Here is a 25,700-nt window from a genome sequence, read left to right on the forward strand (position 1 = left end):
GTTAAACTATGTAGGTGATATGTATTATTTAAAAAAATCAGATGAATTCAATACACAAACATGCGAGAAGCCAGCTGGCCTGGACTCTTCAAAAGAAGGCAGTGACGTGAGAAAACAAAAATGGAGAGGGTGAGCTGTTTCTAATTATAAGTGGCAAAAGAGACAGAACAGCCAAATGCAATGAGTAAAATTTATTAGAACACAGACATAAGGGAAAAAGACATACAAGATGCTTGGGGGGGCAATTGGGTACATTTTAATATAGATTATAATGACAATATTGGCTCCCTGTTATTCTTATATATAATAAAACCCTGTTAGTAGTAGTTTTGGATTCCAGTTCTAGCTCGGTTTTTTCTTTTGCTATTTTTACTCTTGTTTCACTGAGCTCATGGAATTATATATCTTGCATTTTAATTTTAAAAGGAACTATTTTCTGTCTTACTGCCTCGTGGAAAGTTTTACAATGGTTGTTTTTGGAAGGCCACCACCTTGCTGCCTGTTGAGGTGCTGAGTGGATCACTGAGTGAGCTCCACTCTCTGGGATATTCAGGATGTTTCATTGCTGATCGTGCACTGGAGTTTTTAGGATGGCGCCCAGCGAAAGGATTAGAGGAGTAAAGGCCAAGTGTGGGCAAGCCCCATATGAAGGAATAGATTACTCACCTCTGTGGAAGGTGGAACCAAGCATCTCCAGGGCTGTAGATGTCCTAAAATACAGACTTTTAAAAGTCTGTCGTAGTCATATGTAGAATTTGGTCATCCTTTCATTGGAAAAGTAAAGTGGTAGGATTTTTGTTTCCTAAAGATGACCTGTTTCCAGATCCTGTTTCACGTCATTGTTCATTCATTCATTCATTAATTTCTCACTCAGCAAATACTAAGTGTCTGCTGTGTGTCAGGTACTGTGCCAAGTGAAAAGTATTATGGAAAAGACATTATATGTCGCCTCGAGTTTTCTTTCTTTTTTCTTTTTGAGACAGAGTTTCGCTCTTGTTGCCCCGGATGGAGTGCAGTGGCGCGATCTCAGCTCATCGCAACCTCCACTACCCAGGTTCAAGCAATTCTCCTGCCTCAGCCTCCCGAGTAGCTGGGATTACAGGCATATGCCACTACACCTGGCTAATTTTGTATTTTTAGTAGAGACGGGGTTTCTCCACGTTGGTCAGGGTGGTCTCGATCTCCTGACCTCATGTGATCTGCCCACCTCGGCCTCCTAAAGTGCTGGGATTACAGGCTTGAGCCACCACACCCAGCCGAGTTTTCAAACTAGACAGGGAAACCAACATTAAACACAGGTAAACTTTCAGTTACATCCGTGGTAAATAAAAGCAGAAAGCATGAGAATACCAGGAAGACGCCAGTCTGAGATGATATTTCAGAGTATAGTTCTGAAGATGCTTACCCCACACCTCTGTCCTCAGCTCCTTGTCACTTCCAGTCCCTGTCTTCCTGATTGTGGCACATTCTCTTTCCTAGTGTAATAGTGAGAACCAGCTAACTTAATCCATGAGTACCTTGGATATCAATTTATAAAGATAATTTGTTACCCTTGCTGAGTAAAAGAAGCTTTTTCTGATTGCCAAAACCTCCCTGTTTTTCAAAAGAAGCTGGAAATCTGAATTTTTATGTGAAATCTCCTGACTTTGTGAATGTCTGATCAGACATTCACAAACACTTTGTGGGCTAAACCGAGCCTCCAGTTTACAACTTCTGCCTGGGGGGACACAAAAGTATAGTTATGCAAGAATTCTAATTCAAAGATTAGGGAAGTTCCCTTCTTCTTGTCCATGCCCTTGTTCAGCATAGTTACCAAATAAAAGATTCAGAATACTAAGGACACAAACCAGTTTTTTTTTTTTTTTAAAACAAAGTCCCTTTTATCTTCTCCTCAATATAATATTAAATAATAAATAATTAGGACCTTCACTGATCTCCCTTCCTTAACGTAAACAGTAAAGACCCCCCTATCTTGCAAGGAGACTTGTCCATGGTCAGCTTCCATTGACCACTATCTGGTCAGTATTTCCCTGGAGGTGAGGTGACCTGCCTTCTATTCCTTTTTCTTCCTTTCTTGTAGATAGTAGTTTTCTTGAAATGTAATTCACACACCACACAATTTACCTATTTAAAGTTCAAATTTTGGTGTTTTTTAGTATACCCGCAGTCATGCTAACATCACCACAATCACAAACATTATCACAATTCATTTTAGACATTGTCATTACCCCAAAAAGAAATCTTGCAGCTATTTGCCATCAGGCCTCATTTTCCCTCAGTCACCTGTAGCCCTAGGGCAACCACTGATCTACTTTCTGTCACCATAGATTTGCGTATCTTGGACATTTCATATAAATAGAATCATATGATATGTGGCCTTTTATGACTGGCTATGTAGTTTTTGCTCTTAGCATAATGTTTCAAGGCTTGTCCGTATTATAACATTTATCTCATTTCTTTCTATGGCCAAATAATATTCCATTGTAGGATAACACCAAATTTTATTTATCCATTTGTCAGTTGATATTTAGGCTGCTTTCACTTTATACCCTTATTATAAATAATACTGAACATTTATGTACAAGTTTTTGTGTAGACATATTGTTTTCATTTCTCTTGGATATATAACTAGCAGTGGAATTGCTGAGTCACATGGTAACTCTATACTTTACTTATTGAGAAACTGCCAGACCGCTTTCCAAAGCTGCTACATCATTTTACATTCCCACCATCAGTGTGTGAGGGTTTCCTTCCTCCCTCTGCCCTCCATTCTTAATACTTACTATGATCAACAGTGATGACAGCCCATTTCAGCCCAAACTTCACATTTCTCAGTCAGGGCACTGAGAGCCATGTGCTCTCTTTTTTAATGGAAATATAAGTTACTAGGCATACAAAATTTCTTATGACAAAACATAAAGACTTCGTTGAGCACCTTTCATTTCTGCCCCTTCTCTGGCTTAACAAAGTAATTTCTTGGGAATGGTATGGTACCATGCTCTTTTAGGGACAGTCTATTAAGTTCATCTTTTTCCAGATAAAAGGAGGAATGTCATATGGCAAATGACTTCAGAGTCTCATCATGTCTGAGGGTCTCTGGCACATGCGTATTATACAGATCCTGCTCTCAGAGAGATTCATATCTTTTTTCTTATTTGGATTTTTAAAGCATATCCCAAGCATCATGTCATTTTACGCATGAAGACTTAATTATGCATCTGTAAGACTTAAGATCTTTTTTTAAAAAGCCATTGTGTTATTATCTCACATTAACAATTCCTTAATGTCTTCTAATACATAATCCATATTTAGATAACCCCAATTATCTTAAAAATGCCTTTTTGAGCCCGTATAGCATAGACAATCCTAAGCAAAAAGAACAAAGCTGGAGGCGTCATACTACCCAACTTCAAACTATACCATAAGGCTACAGTAACCAAAACAGCATGGTACTGGTACAAAAACAAACACATAGACCAATGGAACACAATAGAGAACTCAGAAATAAGACCACACACCTACAACCATCTGATCTTCAACAAACCTGACAAAACAAGCAATGGGGAATGGATTCCCTATTTAATAAATGGTGCTGGGAGAACTGGCTAGACATATGCAGAAAATTGAAACTAGACTCTTCCTTACACATTATACAAAAATTAAGATGGATTGAAGACTTAAATGCAAAACGCAAAACTATAAAAATGCTGGAAGAAAATCTAGGCAATACCATTCAGGACATAGGCCTGTTCTCACAAGTGGAAGCTGAACCATGAGAACACATGGACACATGGCGAGGAACAATACATACTGGGGCCTGCTGGGGGCTAGTGGAGCGGGGAGAGAGCATCAGGAAGAATGGCTAATGGATGCTGGGCTTAATACCTAGGTGATGGGTTGATCTGTGCAGCAAGTCACCAATGGCACACATTTACCTATTTAACCTGCATATCTGCAGATGTACCCCAGAACTTAAAAGTTGATGGGCAGAATAAAAAGCCTTTTCTTTTCTTTTTGAGACAGAGTCTCGTTCTAGCGCCAGGTGCCAGGCTGGAGTGCAGTGGCGCGATCTTGGCTCACTGCAACCTCTGCCTCCTGGGTTCAAGCAATTCTCCTGCCTCAGCCTCCCAAGTAGCTGGGACTACGGGTCTGGGCCACCACAGCAGCTAATTTTTATATTTTTTAGTAGAGACGGGGTTTCACCATGTTGACCAGGATGGTCTCGATCTCTTGACCTCGTGATCCACCTGCCTTGGCCTCCCAAAGTGCTGGGATTACAGGCGCAAGCCGCCGCGCCCGGCCAAAAAGGCTTTTCACAGCACAGTGGACCTAGGTCCAAACAAGGTCCATACATTTGAGGTTTTTAAAAACTTATCTTTTATTCTAGATTAATTCTTTTGATCATATTTAGACAAAACAATTACAAAATAATGTAAGAGTATTTAGTAAGCTGTGCAGCAGGATATGATCACATGTGAGGCATCTAGATTTATTTCTTTTTCCTTTTTTTTTTTGAGTTGGAGTTTCACTCTTGTCGCCCAGGCTGGAGTGCAATGGCGTGATGATCTAGGCTCACTGCAACCTCCACCTCCCAGTTTAAGTGATTCTCCTGCCTCAGTAGCTGGGATTATAGGTGCCCACCACCACACCCAGCTAATTTTTGTATTTTTATTAGAGATAGGGTTTTGCCATGTTGGCCAGGCTAGTCTCTTAACTCCTGACCTCAGGTGATCCACCCACCTTGGCCTCCCAAAGTGCAGGATTACAGGCGTGAGCCACCGTGTCCTGCTAGATTTCTAACAGACTCTTCGTTGGCCTTGTTAATAGGTATATGATACGCTGTAACAATTAAGGAACCAGATCAACTGGATTTGAAGCCCTAGTCCTATCCTTCTAGGCTGTGTAATCTTGTGCAAGTTACTTCAGTGTTTCTTATTGAAGTTATGCATGTGCATAGTTTGTAGGGCTTGTTACCAACAATAAAAAAAGCAGTTCCTCATTATCGCCACTGCTTTATTTTCTACCTACAAGAGGCATTGATTTTTAACTCTTTTAGCTAATTTGTTTGTTTTTTAGCCTCCAGACCTCTTACTAACAAGCGTATGTTGTCAGTTCTTGATTTTTCTGTTTTGAGTATTACCTACTGACTTCAATGGAAGATGAATATTTAATATTCTGTCACACTCACCACTCCTCTACCATAGCCATGCAATCTATCCTCCAATTCTCCTAATACAATTAGAGCAATATTCAGTCTATATACTATGGCCATGGAAACACTATTCGTAGATACCATCATTACTGGTTTTTCACTGCATGTTTTGTTTTTCCTGAAGTCAGTAAAAGTCTTGCTTTTTGCTTTCCTTGGTTTTCTATGTATTTGTCACTAATTCAACCCTAAACTTCCCCAGTTCTATAAATCTCTTCTCTGTATTTTCAGACGTGTTATGTTGTCTATCAGCCTCATTTTCTTGAAGAACTCTCTTTGGGAGCCTCTGACATGCTCTCCTTGGATGGTTTGCTCTCTGTGTAGCTGCACATCTGTGGTCTTGAAGTCCCTGTCACCATCCTCTTATAGCATATCTCATTTCCTAGGCCCCATATTTTTTCACTTCTTCATTTAATGAAACACATCTTGTACTAACTTTCTGAGAAAGGATCCATGAGAGGTAATTTTTTGAGAACATACCTGGGTGAAATGTCTTTATTCTGATTTCACACTTAACTGATAGTCTGGCTGTGTATAGAATTCTAGGTTGGAAATCATTTTCCCTCAATATTTTGAAGATAATACCCCCAATTGTATTCTAGGCTTTTGGTGTTCCTCTTGAGGAGTCTTAATGCTATTGTGATTTTTAATTATTTATATAAAATCTGTTGTTGTTCTCTCTGGAAATTTGAAATTTCCTGATAATGTACCTTGGTAGAGGACTATTTTCATACTGTGCTGGACACTGAGAGAGCCCTTTCAAGCTCAAAAACTCAAAACTTTTAGTTCTAGGGCAATTTTATTGAGTTATTCTTTTTAACATTTTCTCCTTTTTATTTTTTCCTTATTCTCTCTTTCTAGAACTCCCATATTCAGAAGTCATGTTTTCTGGACTTGCCCTTTAATCCTTTAAAAATATTTTCTTAGCCATTTTCCATCGCTATCTTTTTGTTCTATATTGTGAGAAATTTCGTCAACTTTTCCAGTCCCTTTCCCAGTCCTTTTCATTTCTGCTATTATATGTTTCATTTTCCGGGGTTACTTTTTTCTTTTTGTTCACCAAATATATTTTTTGTGATATCCTCTACCTGTTTCATGAATAAAATATCTCTGAGGAGTTTAATGATATTTTTTCCTGAGTTTTCATCTCCCTGAGTCGCTTGAGTTTTTCCATGTTGCATTTAGGTTTCATTTGTTTTGGTCTCCTGTCTTTATATCAAATACTTTCCTCTAATGCCTCACGATCTTGGCTGTCTGCTCATATTTAGAAACAGAGAATCTTGTTTTTAGTATCATCTTCACTCCGTCTTCCATTGGTACCTGATGCTGCCAGTGATTGAGTCTTTGGGGAGTTCTGCGATGTATTTCACATTCAGTTCAACTTTTCCCACTACCAGCACAGGATTCAGCCTTCTTGAGTTTGCCGAGTTCCACTTTTCTATTTGCTTTCCAGTTTTGTGTCTCTTCTGTTGTCTTTGTCCTGGGTGCTTCTGCTTTTCAATGAACATACAGTCTTTTCCATCACTTGGGAAATTTGAATGGGAGTAATCTAAATCAGGTCAGCAAACTGTGGTTCCTATGCCAGATCTAACCCACAGCTTGTTTTTCTGTGGCCTGACTTAAAAATGATTATATTTTTAGGCCAAGCACATTGGCTCATGCCTGTAATCCCAGCATTTTGGGAGACTTTGGGAGGCAAGGCGGATCAGGAGTTTGAAACCAGGCTGCGCAACATGGCAAAACCCTCTCTTTACTAAAAATACAAAAAATTAGCCAGGTGTGGTAGCACACACCTGCAATCCCAGCTACTTGGGAGGCTGAGGCATGAGAATCACTTGAACCTGGGAGGCAGAGGTTTCAGTGAGCTGAGAGCATGACACTGCACTCCAGCCTGGGTGGCAGAGCAAGACTCTGTCTCAAAAAAAAAAAAACAAAACTATTTTTACATTTTAAAAGGGTTGCTAAGCAAAACAAACAAACAAAAAGAAGGATATGTGACAGAGAATCTATGGCCCACAATGCCTAAAATATTTCTGTCCATTTACAGAGAAAGTTTCAACCAGTTGAAATCTCCTATTACAAACTGGAAGACTAGTTCCTTCCCTCCCAGTTCCCACAGCTAATGATCACCTCCCATTTCATAGAGAAAATAAGTCTACTGGGCAATCTACTCCTTTCCAATCTCTATACCAAACCACTTCCGTTTTCAGGTTACCCATAATAATTAAGTCAAACTGCAATGAATGTCGGAGGTCATTGAAAACCTCCTTATTACTGAATTCAGCCCCTATTTTTTCAGTCTGTATTTTACTGGCTGCTCTATGACATTTGATAATGTGTGGCTTCCATTGTTAGGGAGTTAACTGAGCCTGCTCTGCCTGAGATCACCAGTAGCATCCTAATTGCCAAACCCGAGAATGCTTTCTACACCTTATCTTCTCCTTTCTTTTGCTACACTTAGCATTATTGCTGCCCATCTATTTCTGGAATATTTCTACTCCCTTGTATTCTGTGACAGTGTTTTCTCCTAGTCCTCACCATCCCATATCCGATCAGTTTCCCAATCCTGTCCATTCTCCCTTTGAATTTCATCCTGCCCCCAACAGCCTAGTATTAAACCCTCATTGTCATCACCTGGCTTACCACAAAGCTCTCCTGCTAGGTCTTAGCCTCCTGACACTCTGCCTTTTACACTGCCACTAGAATGGTCTTCCTGAAGCAAATATCTGTTGATGTCGTTAATTTTCTGAAAAATTCATAGTGTCTTTCTCTACTTGGTCTACTTCTACTCGATAAAATCCAAACTTCTAACTTGGTATTCAGAACCCCCATCTGGTCTGCTTTTCTGCCTCGGTTTCTCCCTCTCTCTATTCCTCCCCACCTATCAGTCCCCCTTTTACTTCAGCCACACTGTCATCAACAATGATGATGCTGATGAGAAAAACATTAACAGCAGCATGTATTGAGGACTAACTACATGCCAGGCACTGTGCTCAGTACCTTATGTTAATGTGGTCATTTAATTCTCATGACATAGCCTTACGAAGCGTTCTATTAGTGGTCCACCAGTACGGCAAATATGAACTTTAAAGGTCTTCAAAGCATTTTTTATCAAAAGATCAGTGTCAAAATTCATTTGGCAGCAAAATCTGACCTGAAATGGTATGAATGTATTTATAGTCCCTTTCAGCGTAAAAACTCATTTCATAGCAGAAATATTAATATTTAATTACAGGATGCTGCCCCAAACCTCATAGGGGGCTGTTAAATAATACATGGTTTGTGCAGTATGCTGCTTTTCTAAAATCTGAACACTTTGGGATTCTAATACTATCTAGTTTGAGGGGGTTCAGAGAAGAGGTTTTGGACTTTGTATTACTCTTTTTACAGATGAGGAAATTAAGGCTCAGCAAGACTAAGTAGCTTGCCCAAAGTTACATAGTGGAAAAAATAGTGGAGCCCGGATTAGCACCATGGCGGCCTTGTTCAAACACACAACTTGTCTGCTTTGCCATCCAGGCCCATGCCACCTGCAGGTCCCTGCCCTTGACATCTTCTGGGTTGCTGGCTTTCTGCCCTCCTTGTTCTCCCAATGCTTAACCCTGGCTGACTTCCCTTCCATTCCTATTCACCCAGGCTGGCTCTTTTCAGAAGCAGCCTCCATGCCTTTACCCCCTCATCCTACTGAAAATGTCCCAGTGATACCAAGTTCTGACCAAGTCTGCTCATCTGTCTCTGATTGTGCTGTTGGGCTGCCTTTCATTTGAGATTTGATAGAAAGGCAAATCACCATTCATCTTCCAGTTTCAGACTGTGCCCTATTCAGTGCTTGGCAATATTGCCTTTTCCATTTCCTTTATCAGCTTCCTTTCCTGCTTCTAGAGCAGCTGTACTAGAACTTTTCCCATGCCCCTGAGCTCCAAACCGTATCCATACCATCTTACTCTCAGTTTCAGCAGCACATGCCTAGCTCCATTTTCATTCCACCTGCTTGAGTCATACACACAGGGGTTTATAAGCAGTGCCACCCTTTCGCTCCCCCTACCCCTGTATAGAGGGCAGCAGCTGGTAGAATTCCAGCTACTCCCAGACTTCCTGATCTCCCTGTGAGTGCTGTTGCTCTAGGGGTGTGTCCTGCCCCTGATCCACAACCAGGTGCCTTTTGTCTCCTGATATGACATAGCAGTTTCTTCCTCAATTTCATGGTGACTCACTTTTTAAAAATAGTCTTTGATGTGTCAAAGCCTTTTTATGAAGTTCTAAATAGATTGTATTGACTGGTTTCCTTTCAGTCACATGTATTTTTACCTCCTGAAAAAAACCCTAATAAATTAGTTACGTATGATTTTACCTTCCTGAAACCCCACACCCCTCACTTTTCATGCTTCAGTGCTTTTTCATAGCTGTTCCCACACTACAGTACAGCCTGTCCTATAGGTCATCTCATACCAGCTTAAGTACTATCTCCTCCACATCTTCCCAGTTTCTTCCAGCCAAAAATTCTCCTTGCATCTAAACTCCTACAGGCCCAGTACAGTGACTCATACCCGTAAATTTGGCACTTTGGGAGGTCGAGGCAGGTGGATCATTTGAGGTCAGGCGTTCCAGATCAGCCTGGCCAACATGGTGAAACCCCGTCTCTGCTAAAAATACAAAAAGTAGCCGGACCTGGTAGTGTGTGCCTGTAGTCTCAGCTACTTGGGAGTCTGAGGCAGGAGAATCACTTGAACCGGGGAGGCGGAGGTTGTAGTGAGCCAAGATCGTGCTACTGCACTCCAGCCTGGGCGACAGAGCAAGACTCTGTCTCAAAATAAATAAATAAGTAAATAAAAATCAACTCCTATAGCAAGTTCTCTAGAGACTGGTAATATAGTTATTTGAATCTCTCTATTATCTCTCTGATGATTCAAAAGTACTTTGATGTCAGGGACCATGTCTGATCTTTTCATACAGTCTCTCGAGCTTAGTAAGAACTCTGTATATGTTTGGTAAGTTAAATTAATGAAATCTGAGGAGAAACTTCTTGCAGTCTACCGAATCAACAGCTTCCACTTACTCATTCACAGCTGAGTCTTTGCCATCAGATTGTTCTATAGATACTGTTTCTACTGAAGTTATAGATGCCCTCCCAGTGAATAATTCTGTGCTATCTTTTCAGCCATCAGCTTCTTCCCCGTCTTTGCCACATTGGGATACTCCTTGTGATCAATTCTCACCTCCTTTGGCTTCCTTTGTCCTGCTACTCCTGTCTCTGAGTACTTCGCTGTTTTCCATATTACCATATCCTCCTACATTAATGGTGATTTTTTTCTCCTCAGACTTTTTTTTTTCTCTGTGTGTCTTCAGGAATCTCATTTACTCAGGTTTTGTTTGGGATTGGAGTTGGGAGGGAGGAAATTGAGGGACTAAGGCTAGGGGTCAGATCCCTCTAGGATCTAAACAGTGGAGAAACTAGAACAAGAAACAGGTGGCAGCATGAACACTGAGGTGTCAGTCCTGTTAACAGACCACTAAACCTCCAAAGTTAAGGGCTCTTTCATAAAGCGAGATTGGAGAACAAAGTTGAGAGCCATGGCCCAAGTGGAGCCTCTGCTTCTGAGCCTCAGACCCTGTGGATGAGACGTGCTTGGCACAGACCCAGCCTGGTGGCAGGTTCACCGCACGCAGCCATCCAGAAGGCAGAGGCCCCAGGGTGTTGAAGCGTGAGGCCTGGAAGGTGAGAAGTTGAGCCCATTCAGACAGCAGACAGCTCCAACATAGCAAGAGACATGAAGAGTATCAACTATAGGCAAGGCCTTCTGGGAACTGAAGAAAAACCAAACCCCAAGGCCTTGTGGAAAGATGATCCGTGGGATAGTTGGTTGCCACAGAGACTGGAACGAGGAGAACATTCTGAATCTAAAGCAGCTCTTCAAGTTGTCTTGTTGCCCTCAACAGCAGGGTTGTGACTCTTGGCTGATGCTTTGCCTCTAATGTGGGCCCTAGGACCCAGCATTTAGCACAGCTTGTAGCATCCAAGTCTCTACACTTCTTTGTCTGATTGTGTCTCCTACCAATCCCCCAACTCTCTGTACTTCCCAATTTAAATCTCCAAAAGAGAGACCCTATCTGCCTCATAGATGGATGATGAGTCTATAGATTACCTTCCCTTGAGTCTGGTAACCATCCATGGACCAGTTGTTAGTAGCCAGAGGGGAGGAAGGGTCATGTGGTTTAGATGCAGCCCACTGTCAATCAAGCAACAGTCAACATCCATTTGCCCAAGCCCAAGCTGGATATCATCCTCTTCCCTTCCTGTCTCTCACGCATGTCCCATCAGTCACTACGTCCTGAAGTTTTCCCTTTTAAACATTTTTTAGCATTTCTCCTCTTTTCTCTATTCCCATTGCCACTGACCTGGTTCAGGCCACCATCACTTCTCACCCAGAGTGTTGCATGAGTCTCCTCCTTCTTGATCTCCCTGCCTTCAGTCTCTGTCCCCTAATCTACCTTTTACTCTGTTGCCAGAATAATCAATTTAGTTCCCACATAGTGGCCAAAGTTTATATTTAAAAATATAAATCCAATCCTGTTACTCCCTGGGTTTTAAGCAGGGCTTCTCATTGCTAATGAAATAGAACACAGACGTCTTTCTATGGCCTGTACACCCTCCTGCAGATGCGGCTCCTGCCTTCCTCTCTGACCTCATTTTCCCACCTTCTGCTTTCTGTGCTCTGTGCGCCAGCAACACTGACCTTCTGACCTCTTCTTTAGATGTAGCAGGGCTGCTGCACTTGCTTTTCCTTCTGCCTGGAACTCTTTCCCTTGATCTTTTCTTAGCTGGCTTCTGTGTCCAGTTCTCAGCCTGGGTACCACCTCCTCAGAGAAGCCTTCCTGAAACACCCTGTCTAATACGGCCTGTACCTCTACCCTTGGTCTCCGTTAAGTGCTTTAATATTCTTCATACTGCATATCACTGTCTAGTTATTTTGTTCATTTTATTTGTTTGCTTGTTTTGTATCTCCCTGACTAAAACAAAAATTCCTTAAGAATAGGAACATTCTTGTTCTTACCACTGTATTTTCAAGTCTCGTGTGTAGTAGTTCCTCGGTAAACATCTGTTAAATTGATAAACAGTGAAATCTCCCTTGTAACTGTTTTTCCCATGTCTGGGTCTTGTGTTTAGCTTTATATGTATTTTTATTTTACCTGTTAGGTTGCAAGCTACTTGAGGGAACAATTTTCTTTTAGTTCATTTTTACATCTCTTGGGCTTACACATGGTAGTTGTCTGAAGGTAAGTATACCCCAAAAGGTAACTCATTCGCTGCATCATTTGTATTCTGGAAACTTGTCCAATGGCCAGAAAGACTGAGCCCCATTCTTCTTCATACTCCCTTTAGATTCCTTTTATTCTACTTCAGAAACCAGACACAGGAAACATCTGACCTTAATAAAAGATTGCCAGTAAATTCTAGGTTTCCTCATTGCACAAAGTCATGTACAGCAAGGCTCTGCTGTACTTTGGTCTGGAATTCTTTTTGGTCACTTGGATGGCATGCTGCATGGCCGCCTCTGGCCTGGGAGCCAGGAACAGCTGGAGCCTGGGATGACTGAAGTAAAAATGACATATTTGCTAGCGTGAGAGGGAGAAGTCTGGCTATTCTTGCTCTGTTTCTTGCAAAGCAAACTTCTCAATTTGTTGAATACTAAGTTTTCGCATTAGCTGTCAAAGTGGTTTATAACTAAAATAATCTTACATCCTTTAGAATAAACCATAGATAACGAATGGCCAAACTATTTCTGAAGTTAAAGCAAAAATCATCAAAACAAAATTCATCAAAGCTTTAATGCTCACAGCAGATTTCATTAAAAAACTTACACAAAACATGTATATGTCACTAACTTCCTCTGAAAGTTTCTACACTCTCACTTGCCTCTTCTGAAGTTTAAAAATGTGTGATCTTAAGAGCATTCTACTACCATTGGAAATAATATTTGCAAAGACTTTGACTCTTTCCCGTAGACTGTCACTTGTTTGATGCTTACCTTTATCACTTTATTTTTATGTTGCTTACAAAGTGGTCTGTCTTCCTTGGCTTGAAGGCGAAGACTGTCTCTTATTTGGCTCTATGGGGCCTGGCGTGTAATAGCCACTTGATAATATTAGTGAGAAGGAGGGAGAAGTAAAGAAGGGCAAGAAAGCCCATTCCATAACAACCCTGCAAGATCTGCACATGTACCCCAGAACTTTAAGTATAATAATAATAATAATAAGTTAAACAAAATTTAAAAAAAAAGAAAGAAAGAAAGCCCAGTCCATTTAGACTGATTTGTTGAGGGATATTTAAGTATCATGAAATATAAGGATGACCTCAGTAACTAAAGAGAAAAGCTCAACAGCTTTTCAGCATGTATAGTGAATAATGAAGTCATTCAAGAACTTTCCATCCTCTGGCATTGATACCAGTGAGATGGAGGTTAAAATCCTAGAGCTGGATTCAGAAGTTCTTTTTTGAACTTTCTGTCCCCTCACATGATGCAAATAATACATGTTTACTGCACAAATTTTACAAAAATGCAGAGAATAAGCATTACTATCATGCTGTACCCAGAGACAATCACGTTAAGATTTAGTCTGTTTTAGTCTTAGTTACATTTCAGTCTTTCTGTTAACTTTTAGCCTTTATTCTGTACATATCATTTGAAAGGTTTAAAAGAAAGATAAATTGCAATTGGAAAAATACTTGTCAACTGCAATAAAAATTTGAGATGCTTGTTTTTATTGTTGCTCATATGGGCAGTCAGCTCCTCAGAATTTCATTCCCAGTCTTTTTCAGGGGATGTGGTCTCTCGCTTAGAAAACACTTAGGATGCTATTCTTATTCTTCCTGTGCTGAGACTCTTTGTGTGAGCACTGATTTTCCTAGGGTGAGGCCAGTTTTGGACCTCTGAACCTTCACGGGACAAGCACACTTCAGGACTGATTCAAACTGACGGGAGTCAATACACAGAATGGGTTTTCCCCCTAACTGTAAAATATCACTTAGATAACATCACCTTTGAAAGAAAGCAAGAATATTTACTAGCTTCTTTCTTTCTTTTTTTTTTTTTTTTTTGAGACAGAGTTTCGCTCTTTTTTTGCCCAGCCTGGAGTGCAATGGCATGATCTCAGCTCACTGCAGCCTATGCCTCCTGGGTTCAAGTAATTCTCATGCCTCAGCCTCCCGAGTAGCTGGAATTACAGGTGCACACCACCACACCCGGCTAATTTTGTATTTTTAATAGAGACAGGGTTTCACCATGTTGGCCAGGCTGGTCTCGAACTCCTGACCTCGGGTGATCTGCCTGCCTCAGCCTCCCAAAGTGCTGGGATTACAGGTGGGAACAACCTCGCCCAGCCACTAGCTTATTTCTTTTTTTTTTTTTTTGAGATGGAGTTTCGCTCTTATTACCCAGGCTGGAGTGCAATGACGTGATCTCGGCTCACCGCAACCTCCGCCTCCTGGGTTCAGGCAATTCTCCTGCCTCAGCCTCCTGAGTAGCTGGGACTACAGGCACACGCCACCGTGCCCAGCTAATTTTTTGTATTTTTAGTAGAGACTCGGTTTCACCATGTTGACCAGGATGGTCTCGATCTCTTGACCTCGTGATCCACCCGCCTTGGCCTCCCAAAGTGCTGAGATTATAGGCGTGAGCCACCGCGCCCGGCCTAGCTTATTTCTTAGTTGAATAAACATATTGACCACTTTGTATGTGTCAGTCATTAGTTAGGCATCAAAGCCTCAAAATGAATAGACAATCTTTGTCTTCAGGGAACTTTCAGTTTAATAAAAGAAGAAGAAAAGCAAACAAGGATTATAATGCAGTTAATGAATGAATGGCCTAAAGAAGAAAGTGAGCAGAATTGATCAGAGAGGTCTTCAAATAGAAGGGGTCAATTGATTTGGTCTTAATGGAAAAGTGAGAGGTTTTTTTTTTTCCCTCTTAAATGCAAACCTGCAGAGAAGACAGTGTGTCCAGTGTCTGAAGACAGGTACACACCTCTTGGGAAATATAAGTAATTTTACATATCTGGAACTCAAGGTGGTAAATGAAGCAAATGGTAAAGACATTGAATGACAGAGCTTGAACTTGATCTTACAGGCCACAGGAGGCCTCTGAAGGGTTTTAATCAAGAGCAGAGACACAATCTGTTGTACTTTTGGAGAAATCAGTAGAAAGGATGGATGGAAATGGGCTAAGTTGGAGGCAGGGGTGTAGTTTGGGGGCAATAAGAGCAGTCCCAGCAAAAGATGATAGGCAGATGTCCAGAAAAGCAAATCTATGGACAGAAAATAACTTGGTGGTTCCTGGGGCTGGAGGTGGGGGCAGGGAATGACAGAATGGACATGAGGGATCTTTCTGGAGTGATGAGAATGTTCTAAATTGGATTGTGATGATGGTTATGGAGCTCTGTAAATTTTCTAAAAAATCATTCAATTGTACACTTAAAGTGGTATGTGAATTATACCTCAGTAAAGCCATTTTTAAAAGCAGGTGTTAGAGGAGTCAGTCTTCTCATTGAAAGGAGATATATGTGAGAAATGCTGATAAAGAAGTAGAATTGACTGGACATGGTGGCTCGTGCCTGTAATCCCAACATTTTGGGAGGTCAAAGCAGGGGAATCACTTGAGGCCAGGAGTTTGAAACCAGTCTGGGCAATATGGCAAGACCCTTATCTCTAAAAAAAATTGAAAAGTTAGCCAGGCAGGGTGGCACATGAACCTGTAGTTCTAGCTGTTTAGGAGGCCGATATGGGTGAATCACTTGAGCCCAGGAATTAGAGGCTGCAGTGAACCACAATTGCACCACTGAACTCCAGTCCAGGGGACAGGGCAAGATCCTGTCTCTATTTAAAAAACAAAAGAAGGAGGAGGAGAAGGGAGAGGAAGAAGGAAGAAGGAGAAGAATAAAGAAGAAAAGAAGAAGGAGAAAAAGAATTGATAAGAGTTAGACATTGATTGTATGAGATAGGATGGTCACCTATCTGTTCAGCCAAGTGTCCTGATTGTGATTCTACATTTTGTAAAAAAGTGGCAACCGTACCTTTTTCTTGGCAGATTTCAAAGCATACAGATCTACCTTTAACTGGCAGTACAGAATATCTGCCTCAGAAACCACATCCTCCAGTTCTCTGCCACCCAGTTCTTAGCAAACACATGGTTATGAGAAAAAAAAAAATTGATGAAAGAGTGCCTGAATATTTGTGATTCATTCATTTTTCCACACATTGTTATTCAGCAAATATTGAGTGTCAGGTCTTATGCTGGTGATGTAGCAGTGAATAAAGCAGATGTGGTATCTGCCTTTATGGAACTTACAACCTAGCAGTGGGAACAGATGTTATGTACAGTTATGATAACTATTGTGTTGAATGTCCATGTGCAATGAGAGAAAATGCCCATAATGCTAGGGTGGGGTGTGGCTGTAGACTCTGGTGCCATTCGCATCCAGCTGACACTCCTTTGTAGTGAATAAGTCTTTGGAATCTGATCTCTTTTGAGTCTGGGCTCTCTTAGGTTATCTTGGGCCTTACATCATCTTGGTGCCCCTTATAATTGTTTTTATTGAACTCTACGTTGAATTTATGCCATCATTTGGCATTGGCTTATGTTGTAGGAAATACCCATACAATATTCACAGCTACTTAGTTTAGAAATGTAGAATATACAATCTTCAACGTCATATGACATCTCCTTTTTTCGGGTGGGATGGGGACAGAGTCTCTGTTGCCAGGCTCGAGTGCAGTGGTGCCATTTGGCTCACTGCAAACCTCCACCTCCCAGGTTCAAGTGATTCTTCTGCCTCAGCCTCCCGAGTAGCTGGGACTATAGGTGCAAGCCACCATGCCCAGCTAATTTTTTTTTTGTATTGTTAGTAGAGATGAGGTTTCACCATGTTGGCCAGGATGGTCTTGATCTCTTGACCTCGTAATCTGCCCACCTCAGCCTCCCGGAGTGCTGGGATTACAGGTGTGAGCCACCGTGCCTGGCCGACATCTTCTTTTTTAAGGCCCACAATGTTCTCTCTGATCACTGTAAAGTATTTGCTTTTATGTTTTGGTCTTTCAGTTGCTCTGGAGCAGCAGACTCCATCTTGCTTCAGGTCTTCACACATGGCCTTCCTCTACCTTGAATGTCCAATTCCATTCTTGTCGGGTTTGTCCCTCACTTATCCTTCAGCTATGAGTTCAAGCGTCACTTCTTCAGAGAGGTCTTCCTTATCTAGCACCCACTCCCCTTCTGTACTCAGTCCGGTTCCTAATATAAACTTTCATAACACTCTCTTTTTTCTCATTTATCAGTTTCTAGTTAAATAGTTTGTTCTTTGGTAATATTTTTTTTCTCCTAGACTGATAGCTGAAAGATCCATAAGGGTAGAGACCATGCTTTTTCTGTTTGTTACTGTGTCTCAGTCATAGTATGGTATCTTGCACATTGTAGATGCCCAATGCATATTTACTGAACATTTGATTGAATGAATGAATTAATGCATGCACGCACGCATGTCTTGTGGGTACTGAATCTTGTAACTGTTCATCTCCTTTTTTCTTTGGCTGTTTGGAGGCTCGGGCCCTGATTCTGCCTGTGGTGTTTACATAGATACTCATGGCATGCATTTTATGCACTAACATTTCCCCCACTATATAACCTTTTTCCTTTCTTTGACATCTTCATTTTTAAATTCTAGTGTATATTGTAAATTTCAATAGGCTACTTTAAGTCTTTTTTGGGGAAGAAACAATGAACAGTTGAGTATGTAAGTAGAAGAAAGGGAGAGGCCAAAGGGGAAATGTTAGTGCCTTTAACTAGATTCGGGAGGTAAGTTTTATTTTGCTTTGTTTTAATTTCATTTTCACTAGAAGAAGAAAGAAAAAGAAGTAAATTTGTCCCCTGATCTGGCAAGAAACGCCACTAAAGAATTTGGGGCCTGTCCCTGCCCTGAGACGTCTGCCAGTGGCAGGACGCAAGAGGTGCTGGGCTGGGCAGGGTCTCCTGGCCCAGTGGATGGGTGGGCATGGGCCTGTGGAGGCTGGCTGTGCAACTGAGTTCCCTTCCTGTTGACTCTCTTTTGAGGGAGGGTTTGGGCAGAGCCAGTGGGAGCTTGTTTTTTTACTGTAAGAAGGAGAAAGAAATGAACTTGTCCTCTTGTGTTGCAGATTCAGCGGTTCTTTCCTTTGACTCCGCTGGACAAACACTAGGCTCAGGTACCAACTCTTCCCCCTCTATCATCTTTTTAGCCCTCAATATTAGCCATATTTTTTGTGAAGCCTAATCAAGTATGGGTTTGCTGGGGAGGGCAATGGAATATCACAGAATTGGGGGGACGTCTCAAGAAGCCTTTGTAGAGACTTTATGGTCAGGGAAGCAGAAGAGGGACACACCATCCAGAGAACTTTTCCAGTTACTTTAAAAGTGTGCAAGGAGGAGTTGCAGTAGATGTTCCTTCTTCATTCAGAGTTGTTAAGATTCATATAAAAGGATGTATGTTTTCCATGCACATATCCTGTCTCAGAAAGTGGGGCAGAAGGCATTGAAAGACCCAAAGCTGTGGGAATGCTGGAGCAGTTAACCATCAGGGCATTCTATTAGAATGCTGGGCTGGTGGGAGCACCCCAGTTTCCTGAGGACATACAGGGCCATTGCACGTTTACACACACGGCCCATATACTCAAATACAGACCTTTTCCAGGAGAGGAGTACCAAACTGTACCGTGCACTCATGCCAAAATGCATGTAGGTAGACACACTCCTTCTCTTACCTGTTTACAGTGCAGGATACACAGATCAGCACACCTGCCCCAGATTCACCCAGACCCAGTGGAGCCTGGCTCTCCCATGTCTGGGGCAGTTTACCTGCTCCACACCACTGTGCCTGTTGACAGGAAGTGGAAAGAGAAACTACTTTGATTGCTCAGCTTGCTGCCGTTGGGTCCCTATGGGAGCCTCAGAATGACTTGACTTTGAGGGAAGATCATCTCTGTGTTTTTAGGTAAAGTTGGGTGGGCATCATACCATGGGTACTGCCAGTGAATGCCAGGGAGACTGCTGGCCTGTTGAGGGCAGTTAATTCATTTGCTGTCCTTAGATATGATGGATTTATGATTCACAAAACAGCCATGAGGTTCAGGCAGTTGTAATAGAGTGGACAAGAGGATAGACGTTCAGAGAATATGATCACAACCACCACTATTTACTGAGGGCCTGCCTGTTTTACTGTATGCCAGCACTGTGCTGAGGGCTTTATACACCTCCCAGTTATCTCTTAAAATAGCTTTTAATTTCTTATTTTTAATGTTTATGGGTACATAGTAGGTGTATATATTTATGAGATACATGAAATGTTTTGATACAGGCATACAATGAGTAATAAGTACATCAGGGTAAACGAGGTATCCATTACATCAAGCATTTACAGTTTATTTGTGTTACAGACATTTCATTCATACTCTTTTAATTATTTCAAAATGTACAATACATTTTTGTTGCCTGTAATCACTCTGCTGTGCTATCAAATACTAGATCTCCTTACAATAGCTTTGATATCTTTAATTATAGATAAAGAAGCTAATGTTCAAATACATGAAGTTACTTGTTCAGGGCCATCATGTCTGTCTAACTCTAGATCCCATCCTTTCTCCCTTAGCATCGTTCTATCTCATACCTTATATGCTCCCCATCAAAATGCTGAGGCAGGAGAAGTCACTTCAAGGTAGAATGGACAGACAGAAAGAGTTCTTAAATGGATCTAAAACTTGTGTCTACTTGTATGGTAAAAGATTGATCATTTTATAACATAAAAGTTAAGAACTTCTATTAATCAAAAGACCCCTATTAAGAGAATGAAAAGTGCTGGGTGCGGTGGCTCACTCTTGTAATCCCAGCACTTTGGGAGACCAAGGTGCATGAATCGCGAGGTCAAGAGATCGAGACCATCCTGGCCAACATGGTAAAACCCCATCTCTACTAAAAATACAAAAAAAATAGCCAGGCGTGTGGCATGCACCTGTAGTCCCAGCTACTTGGGAGGCTGAAGCGGAAGAATTGCTTGAACCTGGAAGGCGGAGGTTGCAGTGAGCTGAGGCTGCGCCACTGTGCTCCAGCCTGGGCAACAGAGCAAGACTCTGTCTCAAAAAAAAAGAGAGTGAAAAGGCAGGCTGGATGGGCATAGTGGCTCACACCTGTAATCTCAGCACCTTGGGAGGCCGAGGCAGGAGGATAGCTTGAGGCCAGGAATTTGTGACCAGCTTGGGTAACACAGTGACACCTCAACTCTACAAAAAAAATTAAAAAGCAAGGGCATAGTGGTGTGTGCCTATAGTCTGAGCTACTCAGGATACTCAGCAGGAGGATCACTTGGGCCCAGGAGTTAGAGGCTGCAGTGAGCTATGATTGCACCATTGTACTCCAGCCTGGGTGACAGAGTGAAACCCTGTCTCTAGGGGGGGAAAAAAAAAGCGAGAGAGAGAACGTGAAAGGAAATACAGAGTGAAAAAAAGATATTTACAACACAAATAGTCAACAAAAGGTTTGTTTCCAGAACCAGAACAAAGAATGATAGAATTCAATAGGAATAAAGAAGCAATCCATTACAGAAAGCAAAGGACTTGAACAGGCTTTTCACAAAAGAGGAAATCCAAATGGCCAATAAACCTATGAAAATATGTTTGATTGCATTAGTACTCAGGGAAATGCAAATTAGAGTCTCAGTGAAATATCAATACACATCTACGAAATGATGAAACTTGAAAAGCTTGACAATTCCAATGTTGATAAGGGTGTGGTGCAGTGGAAACTCTGATTTTCTACTTGTTGGAGTGTAATTTGGTACAACCACTTTGGAATAAACTATGGTAGTATCTAGCTAAATTTGAATATACACATACCTGGTGACTTACCAATTCCTTCTCTAGGTATATTATCTGCAGAAATGGATGCTTATACATAACAGGACATACATGCAAGATTTGTGTATAACAGTGTTTATAAGAACATTGTTCATAATTGTCAAAAACCATCCAAATACCTAACAAGAGTAGAATGAATATGAAAATTGTATTTTATTTATAGAGAACAGTAAAAATGAGCAAAACATAGCCAGATGCAACAGCATGGATAAATCTTAAAGACATATTGTTGGGTAAAAGAAGTCAGACAAAACAGTGCATACTGTGTTTTTCCTTTTACATAAAGTTCAAAAACAAATGAAATTAAACCATATTGGCTTAGATACATAATTAAAACAATAAAGAAGGCTGGGCGTGGTGTCTCACACCTGTAATCCTAGCACTTTGGGAGACCAAGGTGAGTGGATCACAAGATGGAGTTTGAGACCAGCCTGACCAACATGGTGAAACCCCATCTCTGCTAAAAATACAAAAAATTCATTGGGCATGGTGGTGCACACCTGTAATCCCAATTACTCAGGAGGCTGAGGCAAGAGAATCGCTTGAACCTGGGAGGTGGAGGTTGCAGTGAGCTGAGATCATGCCACTGCACTCCAGCCTGGGTGACAGAGCAAGACTTTGTCTCAAAAATAAATAAATAGATAAAGAAAAGCAAGGAATTGAATTCTGTAATAGCTAGACGGTGGTCTTCAAGGGAGTTGATGGTATGTTGAAGGATGGGCACGTGGGACCTTCTAGTATGCTGATATATTCCTTTTAGTGACCTGAACAGGGTTACATAGGTGTCCATTTTACAGTAACTCACTAGCTGTGCATTGTATTAAAAATGTAAAATATAGGCTGGGCATGGTGGCTCATGCCAAGCACTTTGGGAGACCAAGGCGGGCAGATCACCTGAGGTTGGGAGATCGAGACCAGCCTGACTAACATGGTGAAACCCCATCTCTACTAAAAATACAAAATTAGCCGGGCATGGTGGCACATGCCTGTAATACCAGCTACTCGGGAGACTGAGGCAGGAGAATCATTTGAACCTAGGAGGCAGAGATTGCTGTGAGCTGAGATCACGCCGTTGCACTCCAGCCTGGGCAACAAAAGCGAAACTCTGTCTCAAAAAAAAAAAAAAAAGCCACAGTAAAATATATCAAATATATAGAAAAGTACTTAAAACCTCAATGTACAGCTAACAATGTACAAGGGAATTTTGGTCCTCAGCCTCCATCTCCCTTGGAGTTATAAAAAGATCTTGGGCTTAATCTGCAAATAACTAAGGACCATGGGAATAAGGCTCCCAGGTTTGTACATGGTTCCCAGTGAAGGCTGGCAAAGAATGAGAATTCAGACATTTTTCTGCTAATTCCCTCTTAGTGGAGGATAGATCAAGTTGATTCAGAGTCAGCTTCAAATTGCAACTGGTTTTCAGTTTATCTAGCCTTCAGTTTTCTTGACAACACCTGCCAGCTTGTACATCTAGTTCTGCCTTATTCATGCTCTCATGGGATGTTTGCAAGAGGCCAACAGTTTTGCTATCTCATGCTTTACATCAAGCCTAAAAGGGAATGGTACCAGGGAAGAGCTGGGCAGAGGTCTTCACAGTGGCCACTTGACTATTTTATTTGGAGAGAATTTACAAAACACTGGGCATACCACAGTCCAAAAACGTTTTAGAACTTTAGCAAGATAACTTTGGAATTAATCCTTATTTCAATATCTTTTTTTGAGACAGAGTCTCCTTCTGTCACCCAGGCTGGAGTGCAGTGGCATGATCTTGGCTCACTGCAACCTTTGCCTCCTGGGTTCAAGCGATTCTCTGGCCTCAGCTTTTGGAGTAACTGGGACTACAGGTGTGTGCCATCATGCCTAGCTAATTTTTTTTGTTTTTTTTTGGTAGAGATGGGGTTTCACCATGTTGGCCAGGATGGTCTCGATCTCTTGACCTCGTGATCCGCCTGCCTCAGCCTCCCAAAGTGCTGGGATTACAGGCGTGAGCCACTGCACCTGGCCTTGACTTTCTGTTAGTGTAGGTACTTAAAAGTAAGAAAAAAGGTTCCAGTTCCAGATTAGATGGAGTGACCACACTCACCCTATGTCTGAATGCAGCTAAAGCCTTGTTCAGAATGCATTTAATAGCAGTTTGAGGACTCTGAAACATAAACAGTAGCAGAGAGATTGGGGAAGAATAGCAGAATTCAATGTATTACTAAACTGGCAGTGAATTTTCTGTTTTCCCTTCAGTTTTCATGTCTTGGACTCAAGGCACCCCAGGCCCCAGTAATGGACACCAGGGTACAAACAGCTTCAGGAAAAGACCTCTAGTTAAAGCTCTGGGGTGGGAAAAGGACTCTGAAGGCTCATACAAAGGGGGAAGTCCCAAGAGTTGGAGTTGTTCCCCATGCCCCAGCCCACAGGCAATCCCACACTGATGGTGGTAGGGACAGTGGCAGCAGTAGGGCCTTCAAGCACCTAAAACTGAGGGAGAGTAACCTTCCTCTCTGATCAGCAGAGATATAGTCCCAAGAGGATGGGCTCAATTTTGGTTGCTTGTTTTCTGTCTTTGCCTTCCTGCTGCTTGGCCCCAGATTTGAGTTCAGTTCAGAAAATTCATGGCAGAATGTGGTAACTAAAGCCCCAGCTTTCTGGCCAGAGGACCAAGAAGGGGAGGCCCAAGGAACCAGAAAGCACAAAGGAAAAAACAAAAGGAAAAGGAGCTCAGGAAAGCAACCCTTTTAAGTTATTTGTGGACTTCAGGCTAAGCCAAGCTATGCATGTGTGTATCTGATTGTAAACAACATACCTAAGACTTTCAGAACTGAACTAAGGGATAGACCACTGCCCAAGTCCCAGACTGAATGCACACACAGAGGACTCTTCTGTATAGGCTTTGAAAATAAAACTGATGTTGAAACCATTACCCACAGAAGGCCATTTGGAATTTGCTGCCTGAACCCAACCTGGTCAATTGCCTGCTAAAACAAAAATATGAATATTCTCCACTGGATGTAAACAAGATGTAGAGTCTTATAACAATATTCAAAATATCCCAGATATGAAGCAAAATGAAGAACAGGAAAATTTGAACTTGCATAGGAAAAGTTAAATCAACCAATGCCATGCTGAGATAACATAGATGTTTGAATAATCTAACAAAGACTTTTTCAACAGCTATACTAAAAATGTTCCCCAAAGTAAAGGCAAATTCTGTTGAAATGAAGAGAAAGCTAGAAAATCTTGGCAAAAAAAGTAAAGGTTAGGTACAGTGGCTCATGCCTGTAATCCCAGCACTTTGGGAGGCTGAGGCAGGAGGATCACTTGAGGCTAGGAGTTTGAGACCAGCCTGGGCAACATAGCAGAGACCTCAACTCTACAAAATTAAACAAAAAAAAATTAGCCAGGCATGGTGGCACACACCTGTAGTCTCAGCTACTTGGGAGGCTGAGGCAGGAGGATTGCTTGAGCCCAGGAGTTCAAGGCTGCAGTTAGCTATGATCACACCAGCCTAGGTGCACACTGCACTCCAGCCTAGGTGACAGAGTGAGACCCTATCTCTAAAAAAAAATTAAAAATTTAAAAGTATTTTTAAAAAATGAAGGTCTTAGTAAAGAAGAAAAGAGAAAGAAAATATAAAGAAGAACCAAATAAAACAGTGAAACTATCCAATTGGAACAACAAATAAAATATTTTAGAAGTTAAACAGAGCCTCAGTAACTTGTGGGACAATACCAGAAGGTTTACTATTCATGTCATTGGAGTTCCAGAAGAAATATTTGAAGAAACAATGGCTAAAATGTCCCAAATTTGGTGACCAAGTGTGGTTTATCCTGGGATTGGAAGTCTGGTTCAGCAATAAAAAAATCAATACAATCCACCATATTAACTGTCTAAAGAAAAAAAACTACATGGTCTTATTAATTGATGAAGAAAATGCATTTGACAAAATTTAACATCTTTTTATGATAAAAACTCTCAGCAAACATAAAAAGGAACTTCTTCAACCTGATGTTGGGCATCTACCAAAACTTACAGCAAACATCATACTTTATGGCAAAAGACTGATCTCCCCTTAACATCAGGAAACACTTCTGGAAGTTCTTGTCAGTGTAATAAAGCAATAAAAAGGATTCAGAATGGAAAGGAAGAAAGAAAATTAACCCTTCCCTAGATGACATGCTTGCCTACTTAGGAAATCCCAATGAATCTACACAAACATTCCTAGAACTAATAAATGAGTTTAGCAAGGTGACAGGATCCGAGGTCAAAACACAGAAGTTCGTCATGTTTTCATGTACTAACAATGAACAGTTGAAAACCAAACTTTAAAACACATTTATAGCAGCTTCCCAAAACCAAATACTTATGTATAAATGCTTATATATAAATTTGATGAAACATATATAGGATCTTTATGCTGATACTAGGTTCTCCCACTTTTTCTTCCACATCTACCCAACAGTTCAAGCTGCAAACCTAGAATCCTCTTCCTTTACCCTCTCCCCCTTTCCTGCCTTCACAATGTGTTCTTACCTAGCCGCTTCTTTCTAGCACCACTGCCGAAGGTGCCATCTT

General features: G+C 41.3%; 1 protein-coding gene across 8 annotated transcripts in view; it reads left to right on the forward strand.

Annotated features, from left to right (window-relative positions):
- The window catches only part of ST3GAL3 (ST3 beta-galactoside alpha-2,3-sialyltransferase 3), a 231,427-nt gene that overhangs the window by 73,771 nt on the left and 131,956 nt on the right, over positions 1-25,700 (forward strand). For 6 of the 8 annotated variants that reach the window (XM_012434583.3, XM_012434587.3, XM_012434589.2 and 3 more), the window contains exon 3: positions 18,390-18,437. The exons of the other annotated variants lie outside the window; for them this stretch is intronic. In XM_012434583.3, coding sequence (XP_012290006.1) covers positions 18,390-18,437 — 48 coding nt within the window. The remainder of the gene's footprint in view (positions 1-18,389; positions 18,438-25,700) is intronic. 8 annotated transcript variants of the gene reach the window in all.

The sequence above is a fragment of the Aotus nancymaae genome, unplaced genomic scaffold (assembly GCF_030222135.1).
Source record: "Aotus nancymaae isolate 86718 unplaced genomic scaffold, 86718_ANA_hifiasm-v0.15.2.pri h1tg000007l, whole genome shotgun sequence".
NCBI classification, from domain to species: domain Eukaryota; kingdom Metazoa; phylum Chordata; class Mammalia; order Primates; family Aotidae; genus Aotus; species Aotus nancymaae.